The 12,738-nt window shown below is 40.0% G+C and overlaps 1 protein-coding gene across 4 annotated transcripts in view; it reads right to left on the reverse strand.

Moving 5' to 3' along the window:
* The window catches only part of FANCD2 (FA complementation group D2), a 52,393-nt gene that overhangs the window by 36,148 nt on the left and 3,507 nt on the right, over nucleotides 1–12,738 (reverse strand). For all 4 annotated transcript variants that reach the window (XR_010072713.1, XM_063347555.1, XM_063347554.1 and 1 more), the window contains exons 5-16: nucleotides 12,238–12,341; nucleotides 11,628–11,691; nucleotides 9,924–9,976; nucleotides 8,666–8,744; nucleotides 7,782–7,906; nucleotides 5,827–5,914; nucleotides 4,738–4,842; nucleotides 3,443–3,543; nucleotides 2,831–2,939; nucleotides 2,071–2,106; nucleotides 1,556–1,699; nucleotides 319–453 (exon numbers count right to left, since the gene is read on the reverse strand). Coding sequence is in view for 3 of the 4 variants with exons in the window: in XM_063347555.1 (XP_063203625.1) it covers nucleotides 319–453; nucleotides 1,556–1,699; nucleotides 2,071–2,106; nucleotides 2,831–2,939; nucleotides 3,443–3,543; nucleotides 4,738–4,842; nucleotides 5,827–5,914; nucleotides 7,782–7,906; nucleotides 8,666–8,744; nucleotides 9,924–9,976; nucleotides 11,628–11,691; nucleotides 12,238–12,341 (1,143 nt within the window). In the remaining variant the exon portion in view is untranslated. The remainder of the gene's footprint in view (nucleotides 1–318; nucleotides 454–1,555; nucleotides 1,700–2,070; nucleotides 2,107–2,830; nucleotides 2,940–3,442; nucleotides 3,544–4,737; nucleotides 4,843–5,826; nucleotides 5,915–7,781; nucleotides 7,907–8,665; nucleotides 8,745–9,923; nucleotides 9,977–11,627; nucleotides 11,692–12,237; nucleotides 12,342–12,738) is intronic.

The following is a 12,738-nucleotide window of genomic DNA, read 5'->3' on the forward strand; positions in this document are numbered from 1 at the left end:
ATCCCTAAATTTTCTGATTTCAACACACCTATAGGAACTTATACTCAGAGCTGAAAGTCTGTGTTTATTTTTTATTTATTACTCTGTGATTATTTCAGAGTATGCAGAAGAAGTCCAAGTTACTCAGAGCTCTGAGAGAAATCTATGTAAACTTTTTCATCACAGTAAGTTATACAAGGAAAGGGAAACAAGTTTCAGCACAAATTATAACAATGCCTTTTTAAAACAGAAGATGCTCAAAATGAATAGGCCATACAGAACAGGAAAATGGATTTATGAATGAAACTCCTAAACCAGATGCCATCCATCACACTATACCTGCTGGCAGTAAGAGTCAAAGGCTGCAAAAGCTTGTTTGTACATGCAGCTGCCAAAGGAGACTATGGCTGGGTGTGCAGAGTGCAGAAAGGTCTGAGCAAGTGCTAGAATCGAAGGGAAGAAGTCCTTGATAACCTGAAATACAGACATCATGAAAGAGGAAATTATTGCTGCTTGTTTTAAACACACTTGGTTCTCTAAAAAAATGTTCTACTGCTTATTCCAAAAGCTTTGTCTAGTTTAGTAGGCGCTTTCCTGCCTTCTCTCTCGCACAAACAAGAAAGAAGATGCTCTGTGATAAGGCACATCATAACGGGTTTCTCCAACCTTCTCTACACAAATGATTTACAGAGTGGTTAAGAAACCAAGCTGCAGAGCTCACAGCAGCATATCCCTTATGGGTGACACCAGGGAAGTCACATTACAGCAAAGTACCACTAAATAAAACCCCCAGGACAGACACATCCTTGGCCTTACTTTAACAGAAGGAATACGCTACATCAAGATACTCAGAAAAATCTAAGTTAACTTTTAAAGTTAGCTTAATTACACAGAGCTCTTACGAACAACAAGCTCTTATTCAGATGAAAAGTGTCCTAATTTACTTTATCTTAACATATTCTGGAAGGGAGTTAAACTAAAAACTGAACTAAACCCACTTATATTCCGAATAAAACGTGCCTACCTAAGACATTATTATAGTTCAATTAATTAATTTTAAATTCATAACTCAGTGTTTCTCAACTGCCCTCTACCTCTGACAAGCAGCACTGTGTCATTTTTTATTGATCTTTTCAGTTTTCTTATAGTAAACGGTAATTTACATTCCATTACATATGCCCGATATATATACACACATATTTAGACCTAGAAACCATTACACTTGAAGAACAGTGCATGTAAACATATGAACTTCTAGAAGTACTGCAGGAGACAACAGCATGTCCGGAACACACAGTAGCGATCTTGGGCTCGACCACATCTCTTAGGCTGAGAGGGTTTGCACACAAATAAAAAGCCCATCCAATTCTGAGGAAAGCTCATCTCTAAAGAAACCACGTGACAGTTACAACAGAGGACGTGCCTTGGGAGATTGCTCAGGGACCAAAAATTTAAGAACAGACGTGTACACAACAGGAACAGTATTAATAATGCAGCACAGGGTTAAATCATCATCTGACAAGATCTTTGAGACATAAAAGAGGAGAGGGAGTTCGAAAGCAGAATCAGCACTGACCAGTGAATGATTTTGGAAGGCATTCTGCATCAGCTGTTCCGGCATGCAGCCCAATCGAATTTTGCTCCTCAGTACTTTCTCTGTTTGCTTTCTGTTCTTGGTGTTTGTAGAATGGATTAGCAGCAAAACTATCAGATCCAGAACCTTTATGAGGAAATAACCACCAGTCATAATGCTGAAAAGATATAAACAGTCCAGACAACTACACACTTTGAAATCAAAGCCAAGAAGAAAAGCAAGAGCTCAAAAAGCTCCGACAGTCGCAACTGTAGAAAAACCTCCCCAGTCCAAGAGGACAGAATTAAAGCAGGATAACTCTGTTACGTGACATTTAGAAGGGATGAATTAAGAATAACAAAGAAAATGGATAGCTGTTGTACTAGGAGCAAGTCAAATATCAAAAGAACCACCCACGCAACAGAAAAATCTCTTAATCTACAACCACGAAGAAAGCCCTTGAAAACACCAGCAGAAGACGACACTCCCAGACACAAGGGCAGTCTCAGAAGTTTTACCTTATGGTCAGATACAGATGTGCTGTTCTCAATAGCCTAAGAGGAAAAAAACAAACAAACAAGAAAGCTGTTATGCTAGAGTACAATACTACATTCCAAAAGCAAATGAGAAAAGGCAGACACCAAAAGAAATACTGCTCACAGATTTCTCTCCCCTACAACATGACAGCTATCAAAGCCAGCAGACTGGATCTTGCCAACAGCAGAGAATCCAGAAGGCACTCAAAGAAACAGCACAAAAATTCAGTTTTAATGAGGACGTTCTCAAATAACATCAGGCTTGAAAAAGGAACTAAGGTACTGAGCAACAAAAGGCTAAGAACAAGAAACAGTCATGGTTTACACAGAAATGCAATTTAAGATTAAGTTTAGCCCAATACTAGTCAATATTGATTTCTTGCTGGACATTTTCAAGCACCTTAAGTCTTCACACAGCTCAGTCTGTGTATACAGGTATACATTTTGCTCTCTTGCAGATAGAAAAAAAAAAAAAAAAAAGATTATTTTTTCCCAAACTCCCTCGTAAACATGCAGAACCAGGTTTATCCTGCATTTCAAGATGTGGGGTCTCTACATTGGAGCCCACGGGCCATCTTGCAAGCACCGTGAAATCAGGAAGAAAGCAGACTCCTGAAAAAGCACTGCTCATTTGGAATACAGAATTAAATTTGCCTTTTGATATCACATTTGATTGCAAGAAAGGCTCACGCTCAACATAGAAGAACAATTGCATAAGGAAACAAGGATTGAAGCACCTTACCTTAATCCAAGCTTCAGAGACATCTTTCTGAAATCTCACAGCTAACTTGATCACATCAAAAAGTAGCTTCACACAATTTTGGCTGGTGGTTACTTGACTCATGGAAGAACTGTAAATGATTAGAAAGGAGGAGACTCAGTCATTGTAAATACTGTAGTAAAAGGAACAAAGCAGCCCAGCAATCATGGCAGTTACTTAAAGCAGCCATTCTCTAGACGGAACACTCTGGCAAGGACAGGGAACGTCAGAAGAGATTTTCAGAAAAGGGTGGAAGCAGAGGTTGCAGAATCAACCAAAGACATACTGGTGGGGACTTAAAACAGATGAACTAGCAGCAGCATTATTATAAATGGAGTTGCATACACCTGTGCAGACATGGATGCAGATGGCTCAAAAGGAACCACACGCACAGCAGGGAAGCTGGCTCCACAAGGATTGACAAATGTGTTATATTAGCACTAAGCAGAATGGAATAAAGATGTCAGCACCTTTACATGGGATAAATTAGGCTCATGTATGTAACCATGTGTGCCAGAGAGAACACATAAAGACGAGACAAAGTTCTCTTATCCCATCTTACCCTTGGAGAATCATGTAAACTGGCTCAAGTACCTGGCCTGGACTTGGCTTTTTAGCTTCTTCTGGGAGCCTAGGATCTGCAGAGGCAGAACACATGATGACAGATCCAAGCTCTTACGAAGATCAGAAATCACCTGTAAAATACAAATCCCAGCACTGTAACATATGAGGAAAGAAAAGGTTGAGGAAAAGAAAACACAATCTCGCACAATAACCTTAAAATTACAAATCAAAACCTCATGTATTTGTAAAGACTTGCAAGCACTTGACCATGCTCCAACTTTTTTTTTTTTCCATACTTAGTAAGTGAACCGGCCACACTTTGTTCTTCACTGTCATGCACATGCATGCAGAAAGCAGAAGAGGATTTCTTAAGAGTTACTCCATGAAATTCCCACCTATATCTGCTCTATGTTGCTGTGAACTAGTTTTATCCTGTTTAACAGGAGAGCAAGATATATAACAGCCACAGGAATTCTGAGGCATGTGAATTTACCAATTTAACTTCTGTCAAATTGTAGTGGATCAGCACAGACTGGGTTGCATGTTATACACATGCTGTTTTCACGGTGGTTTCCCTGAAAGATTTGGGCAGGTCACAATCCACATCTGGCTTAAGCTGAGGCTTTCTTCAAGCATGAAAAAAGCATGTTCAATAGTTCAGCCAGGCTGGCGCAACAAAACACATCTTGTTCATTTAAAAAAATATTCTGAGTATGTTTCCTTAAGTAAAGCAACTTCAAAAACTCAGGGAGCTTACATCTTCGAATGAAACCAGTTCTCCAACAGGAGAACCATCCTCGTAGGGATGTTTCCAAAACATGATTTAGAACAGAACTTGGTGGAGCAAACAAGAAGAGAATTACCAAGTTGCAGTCCCATGTCCATATCCCATTTTGGATATTTCTGGAATTTAAAACCCTTAGAAGGTCTGTACAATGCAAAATTCTTAGATAAAATTCAAAGGATTGAAGTTGCCACCTAACCAGAGTTTTTTCAGTCTAAGAATTTAACTCAAGACAATTTGACTGCTGTCAGTTATTTAAGCCATTTACACCAAAAGAAAAAATAATTCAAAGAACAAATGAGAAAAATCTGCAGTAGCCAGCAGAAAAGAGGAGGTTTCAACTCTCATGCCTGAAAGCAGAGCCAAATCCATGTTAAAAGACAGATATAGTTTCTACATGCACTTTAATTCTTAGCAATATTAAAAATTTTACTTGGACGCATTAAAGCATACACCTCTGTGTGTGAAGCAAGTGCACTCTGTTAAAACACACACTAGATTGGACAACTTATTGGTCTTTAGTATAGAGAAAATACTGTACCTCTGCTGCGTCTGCTGCCTTGACATTATGGAGGATGAATTTTACTACTACAGGTAAATCTTCCAGTTTTACAGAAGGAACAATGGTCATGGCAGACTGCTGCACCTGAGGAGAAAGCAATACTGGATCAGCTGTAAGGCTGTGGTTCACAGAAACTTAGTTATGTTAGTGAGAAGGAATCTTTGGAGGCTTATAGTCCAGCCTTCTGCTCAGAGCAGGGATATTGTCAGCACTAGATCAGACTGGCCTTGGCATTGCTAACCAGGTCTTAAAGATACCCAAGGATGGAAGAAAGCCCCCAAGCCCTGCCACCTCTTTGATAATTTATGTCAGTGCTGCAGACCCTAACTCATTTTTCCAAATGTCCAATCTCAGCCTCCTAGGCTGTAATTCGTGGCCATTGCCCCTTGTCATTTCACTTGGGACTGCCAAGAGCTTGGCTTCATCATTTTTTAACTGGCTTTCAAATGGGAAAAGCATGGGAGAGGTGTAACCTGGTACGCAGCACTAGCCCTTGGGGACTATGTAAAACAGTATTTCATGAACTCAAATGAACCAATTTTATTCTATACTTAAGAAGCCTAACTGCAAGAAGTGCAACAATAAAGCATGTCCAGAAGACCCAAGGCACACCATCTCTTATCCTTTATCAGCATTCTGCAGATAAAAACTATAATCATGCAATTATCTAATCATCAGTCTGCCTTCACATAGAATATAGCAGTCTAGTCTGGTCACTTTTCTCCAAAAGAGAAATAATGACAATAAGCAAGTCTAAGATGGGCAGTAAACATTTACTGCAGCAGGACAAAGTGCTTTTGCATTTGCTAAAACAGTTGTGTTTGAAATTTCTGCATGCATACTGTAACAGCCAGAAAACTTCTCTCTGCTCCTCACTGAACCCCTCATGCATGTTTCCAAAAACAGTTTTAGCTTCTCTGACTCCTTCCCAGTTTCAGCAAGCTTGGGAGTTTTGAAGGCCTATAGGAGTCAGGTTTAGCAAAATACTTTGAATGACCAAACAGCTCTAGCTCTTAGGTTGCCAAGCAGGGGATGGGTTCTGCTCAACTGCTCAGTAAAAGCCCTTACCTCAGCCAGAAGATCTGCATCAAGATCCAGACGAGAAAGGGCATCCAGGATTGGAACTGTTAGCCGTCTGCCCTGTTTTAGTAAGCAGCTGATACACAAGAAAAGAAAACAAAAGATCCTCTTAACAGAGCCACGAATGGATCTTTAGTAAATTGTATGATTCCAGTAGTTTTTGTGGTCACTGCAAAAAAATCTCTGAAACTGACAGCTGGCATTATGGAAAACTTGTTCCCTAAATAATCGCTCCTCTGAACATGCTGAATTGTGATTCCGAGGCTGCTGATTAGAAGCAGATATGAATAATCTACCTTTTTCAAATCTTGTAAAAACGGGGAACATTGACAAAGACCTGGTACAAGCCTCAGGCAAGAACCTGATAATTGGGAGGTCCTGGGTCCGCTATGAATAGAAAAAATTAGTGAGATTGCTGGTATGTGATTTAACCATACACATCACTTGGGCCTGATACCTTCTAGCCACACTTCTGTCCCATGGACAGGCCATCAGCAAAGCGTAATTGAAATTGACACAAAAAACAGGGACTGAACCTGTCTCATGTGCGACCTCCTCCCTAGTCACAGTATTTGCTATTTGCTCTAAGAATTGCGAACGTGATGAAAGGTACAATGGGCCTAACCAGACAATCCATTTAATTCAGCGCCCTTTTTCCATCACTGGTCAATAAGGAACCGACCAAGAATTGGATAAGTATTTACAAATGCTTCCTACAGAAACTGGTCTGGCTTCCAGCAAGCTGTGGTTTGGCATCTTCTTGCCCAAGGGACTGCAGCTGTGTTTAACAGCTTCGTGGACTTTCCTTTCCTGAAATTCATCTAATCATTCTTGGCTGCCATCTAAGTTTCTTCTAAACTTTCTGTAGCAAGAAGTTCTACTTCAATCGTGTTAGTTGAAAAACATGTCATTTTCCATCTCCCTGGTAATTCTATTTATGCTCCCTAATTCATTACAAAAAGCAATGAACACTTTTCCATATCACAAATGACTAGAGGCTATTCAGAACATGGAAATAAATATGTCTTGCTGATACTGTTTAGATTCTCAGCTTTGGAAAAAATACAAGTAGAGAAAACAGAAGTCTGAGGAGTTTGATTAGCATAAAAAAATTAATTGTATGGAGCTTTTTTATCTAGAAGCTGAGCCAGTAAACTGAGAATGGAAACACAAAGCTACAACTACTTTTGAGCGGGTACAAGGAACAGGATGCAGCACTTGCAGGTGTAAGCTGAAATAAAGACCAGGGGTTTGAAAAGACAATTAACACCAGCATAAATGTAAATGATCTGTGTAATGCTAAGAATGAGAAACACTGATGTGAATAATTAAATATAGGGTAAGACTACTATTGTGCAAAATGAATACACTATCAAAAAAGACAGATATACGGGCTAGCTTAAGGTAGTGCTCTCTGGGAGGACAGCTACCGGCATTAGGTCCTCCTGTTCTTTGGGTCAGTAAATACACTTGAGAATCATATATAAAATAGCCAGAAAGTCCTGCTTCATGCACACATTTATTGTGTTGTGGGTTTTTTTCTAATTAATAAAAGCAATGTTGACCCTTACTGTGGTAGAATCCAAGCCAAATCAAAAGCTGTCTATAGTAATATCCAAGGGACTGATCACAGACTGATCCAGCAAAAGTAATGAGTACTTAACTGGATTCTACCTGTATTGTATCCAGGTAGTCAAGAGTTTAATAATTTTTTTGATAAAAGCACTCTTGGAGCATTTAGACCTCTCTTTAAGAGGATGGCAGCCCAAATGAAATATCCTAAGCCAGTGCTCGCCATCCCTGAATGTTACCATTAACAGGAACAGACTGTTCTACTTCAGTCAGGCCTGGTGCAACCTGCATTAATGCATTATGTCCTTTTCTGCTAAGTGCAAAAGGGAAAAAGAAAAACCCAACAAAAAACCCAACAGAATCATCTGTACCTGAGCTCTCTGGCGACCTCACTTTGCTGGGAATCCTCCAGGATCTCAGGTAAACTGGTGATTATATCATGCTGGATTGGTACCGGAGAGACACTAATCATCTGCATTAACTTCTTGACAAGATCCTGCAGACAAGAGGAACACTTGTAAAACGCAGGAGTCTTACTGCAAGCAAGCGGTTCATTAGCACAGCAACAATATTATGCATATAAGGTCACTCCGCAAGACATTTGTCTGGATTTATGCCAATTGTTCCTTAACTCATTGTCCTGTTTAAGTCACGAATCATACTAGAGACTTTTATGGAACAATGTTTTTTTACAGGTAGGACACAACTATCTTGGTGAGCAAAGAAAACTGGGAAACACAAAAGCAAATCTTCTCAGTGTTTAGTGTGACTTCTTGATTCAGTTCATTCTGGGACTCTCTAGTAACAGCCCTCCAGTACAAAGAAATACAAAGAGACTGACTACTGAGTGGCTGAGGGAAAGAAGGAAAAAAACCACCAAAGCAGGAACAGAGAATTCATCCTCAGATGATTGCAAGTATCCAGTATCTCTTGTTAAAATTAAACAAGAGGGGATTGTAACTTCTTGCCAGCAACAGCTTTAAAATGTGGTCACCCATGTGGATACATATGTACAGATACAAATTTATGAAAAATGAGAGAGAGCAAGGGAAGAAGAAAAATAGTAAAAGGCAGTGTTCAAAAGTCACTGAGGGCAATCATAATCAAAGAGAAAGAATTAAACCACTCCTTCAGCATGCGAATATAAAACCAACATCCATTCCCATTAGCATAATAATTGATCTCATCCCACCTGAGAGAAGTTCCAGAAGTTGACTGGAAAAAGCATACATGTGATTGCACCACCAGTACCCACCTGGCTGTCAAGAAGTCTGTCAAGCCATTTAAATTGATTGACGATGAGCCGGGGGAAATTTGTTCCAAAGGTGCCCACGCTGAAACGGCAGAAAGTGAAACACACATTAGTCAGACCTACAGACAGACTCAAAATCTTTGCTGCTGGTCAGCAAGACCATGAGTTGCAATTCAAATTAACCAACTATCAAAAACATATTAGGAAAATATCATTAACACCCCTACAGATTTTAGCACAATCTAGGAAGAACCCTACTTCTTACTTGCTATGCCAACAAAGCAGGGATACTACCAGCCTGTTTCAATACACCACCATGACAGGCTGACAAACCTAGATCTCAATGAGACCATCCTGACAACCTCCTCCTGCTGCAAAATGGACCACTTATTTCTGGTTTTCATTTCCATTTTCAATTGGTCATTAATACAGAAAAAAACCTTCACTTTTCTCACAGCTTGACAGACGAAGGTAACACCATCCATTTCTAAAACTTACTAAAGAGTTCACAGCACAATTATCAGCTTATCACTTTTACACCCAAGACCCTTTAGAATTCTTGGGTGAAAACAATTCAGTCCTTGTGATTGTGTTAAACCCTCCTCTAACAAGATTTCAGTCTGAGACAATTTCTCAGACTTAACCTCTGTACAGCATTTGTACATCCTGCTTGATGCTCAGCACTGAAACAAATACTGCATCAGAAACAGCCTCAGCTTCTTTCCATCCTTTGACCATTCACTAACTCTGTAGCAAGCATCCAGGGCACCAGAAAAAGAGCTGAAGTGTTCAAGTCTTGCCTATGTTCCACCTCAAGATCTCTCACTCTGATAGGATGTTCTACATTCAGAACACTTTCTATTTTCCTTGTTTGAATACAATCTGTATTTTTAGGAGGTCTGCTTGCATCTAGCAGCCTCCTAAGATTCTGCCAGCCACTTTTATCTTTTTTTAAATAAAGCAATACTCCATAGTCCTTCTGCTGAAATACTTCCAAAGCTTGTGCCAGTAGCTACAAAAAGCATAATGAATCATAGGGTATGTCTGTATTTCAGCTTCTATAAATTTGTCTTCTGCTTTATGCACCCACACGTTTAAAGTCATGGTACCTCATAGATAATTTTACACATGTATGAAGAAAAAACAACCAGTGCAAACATCCATTCAGGTAAATTTGAAGTTACAGTTAAAGTCAAACAGCTAGTGATTGTCCAAAATAAAAATTTCATTTCAAGGCAGAGAGAAGACAGTCAATACTCACATGTCAAAAAAGAATTCAGGGATCTTTTCCAACAACAGCGTTATGACAGCAGGCTAGAAAAAAGGCATAAAGACAGTATTAGGATGATGATTTACTGCTTGTGCTGTAGCATTGCCACCAAAACTGATCTTTCACAGAAGATGAAATATGCACACAGAATAAAAGACTCAAAAGGACAAATAAAAATATTTCCTGCATACAAAATCTCTTCCCTAATGCCAGAAAGGAGGGATACAGCCTGCAAGCTGAAAACAACAAATGCCGAGAGTGGTATAAACTATTCATATAAGAAAACAGAAGCAGAGCATACAGGCAAGATGTACAATTCCTCTAGGCCAAATTAAGCTCTCTTTCTCAGACCCACTGGAGTTGCTTTTCACCACATCAGAATCTAAAGCATCAACTTTAGACAAGTTTGAAAATAGTGCCCACGTGCTTTTGCCATTCCCTTTGCAGCTCTAAGCCTTCCCCCATGCAATTCTAAAAACGTATTTAAGACAAGAACTTTTATAACATTTTAATTATAAGAGGATTTAAATCCACAGCTGCTGTCAGGTTTCCCATGCCTCAGTGAGATATCTGTCATCTTCCACTCCATATGCATCTTGATGCAACTTGTATACTACTTAACAGAACTTGTTCTTGCCAGCAGTGCTTTGCAACAAGAAAAAAGTACTTCTGTTCTGTGGTTCTTTTAAGGAGGGCGCATACCAGTTGCCAGAAAGGCCAGAACATGGGGTTCACCTGCAATATAGGACTGAAAGCAGTTGTCTTTGGAGCCACATTGGGAAAGGGGAAGGGAAAATATGCAAGAGAGTGAAGAGAGAACCATACATCATCTTACTGTCCCGACATTTCTTGAACCTAGAGGCTGGTCCTTGTACATTTTCCCCCTTCCTTGGCTTATTCTGTTGCCTCAAGGTAACACAGAGGAAGCAAAGAGAAGACCCACTGTCCTTTCCCTTTTCCATATCTGCTGCTAGCAGCTGCAGAAAGGGGAGATGACTGATTCAAGGGGTAAACAAATCAAGGTCCCTGCTATACCCAAGGAAGTCTTGGAAGGGCCTCTGCCCTTTCATATGGATTGGCTCCATGTAAACCCTTGTTCATGGCTGTAATTTATACGTTTAAAAAATTAGGTTAGAAGGGAACTTTGGAGGTCCAACCCCCTGCTCAAAACAGGGCTAACTATCAAGGTTAGATCAGGTTGCTCAGTGTCTTGCCCTTTTTTGAACGCCTCCAAGATTCAAATTCCTCCAATAATGGAGTTTCCACCACCTCTCTAGCCTTCCTGTTCTAGCACTTAAGGAAGACATTCTCCACAGTGGAAGTGATTATACTCTATCAGAGTGTCTGCTGGTTGACCTGAGCCATCATCTCTCATCCTACCCCGATTCACCTTTGAGAAGAGTCTGGCTCCATTTTCTCTACATCATGCAACTAGATATTTGAAGATCAAAAGATCTCACTTAGTCTTCTCCTCTTAACACTGAACAAACCCAGTTCCCTCTGTCTTTTCCTGTATGCCATGTGCTCCAGGCCCTGAGCATCTTTATGTCCCTAAAGAAACAAGAAATTGGACATTATTCCAGCCTGCAGCCTCATCTTCTTCACAACCAGTTCTATTAATCTTCTACTTACATAAGCAGAAGGATCCCTAAATAAACAAACACCACTGTAAAGAGCAAACTAAGATGTCCATACCTGTAAGACCTTAATTCCAAGAAGCAGTTTAATGAGGCTTTCACAATATGAGTGCACCAGAGTCCTGCAAGATGAAAGATTCCACTACAGTTGTATTAAAAACGTGCGAGGAGAACAGGCTGTAACTCTTCCCATTACTGGTTTGGTTTTTTGAAAAAAAAAAAAAAAACCCACAATACTCTTACAATGACTTATGGTAACGTATGGTGACCCCAGACACACACAAAAATTAAAATTCTGCTTTAGGTCTAAATAAGTTTACTCTCTACATGACCAGTGTGAGCTGGAAATGCAAAAGTCTCTGTGGTTAAGCTTTATCTCCTGGAAAAACTGTCAAGACAGCTGACCTTCACCAGCCTTGGTTCCTGACATAAAATGCCATGGAGCCCAAGGCACGCCATAGGCAGCTAGAAAATTCTGTGACTTAGCACTTTAAACTTATTGCTATTAAATAGCAATGTATTACACTAGCCACTTTTGCTTAAGAAACGAGTCTTACTGTGATTCAGCAGGAGCTATGGTCTTTCCCTCCACTCTGCTCAACATTATGTGACAATTTACTAGAGACCATCTCTGACTGAAGGGTAAGATAAAATACGTTTTCTCTGACCTCGACCCCTCAGTCCGTATGGGAGTGCACGGCAAGAGACAGTTCTTGAACTGGTTTCTGTCCTTGATGTGAGATTCCAAGCCGCTGATAAATTGCTTCACAACCTGCAAAGCAGAGAGAAGTTATCCACTTCCTGAAAAGACACCCTGATCAACTGCTGTCTTTTAGGACACTCTTTGTGAGCAGATAAGAACAGTGAAGAGCTAGCAGACAGACAGAAATTGTGATGGCAGGAATACTGGATAACAAATGAACTCTAGTCTAAACCATTTCCAAGCGGAAACACTGACTCTTCTACAAAATAACTCTAAAGCAACAGTCTCACATTTTGCTTTGATTTAAAAGAGCTTTACTTTTCTTCCAGTTCTGCTGAGACAGCAACATTAATGTGACAAGAGCTGCACCAAAAAAGCATTTGCAGTCAAATCACTGGCCTCAGGACTTTCACGCTGGGCTTGTTGACAGGAGAGGAGCACCACATTGTGGCAGTTTTAATGCTGC

The sequence above is a fragment of the Chroicocephalus ridibundus genome, chromosome 10 (assembly GCF_963924245.1).
Source record: "Chroicocephalus ridibundus chromosome 10, bChrRid1.1, whole genome shotgun sequence".
Taxonomy (NCBI): domain Eukaryota; kingdom Metazoa; phylum Chordata; class Aves; order Charadriiformes; family Laridae; genus Chroicocephalus; species Chroicocephalus ridibundus.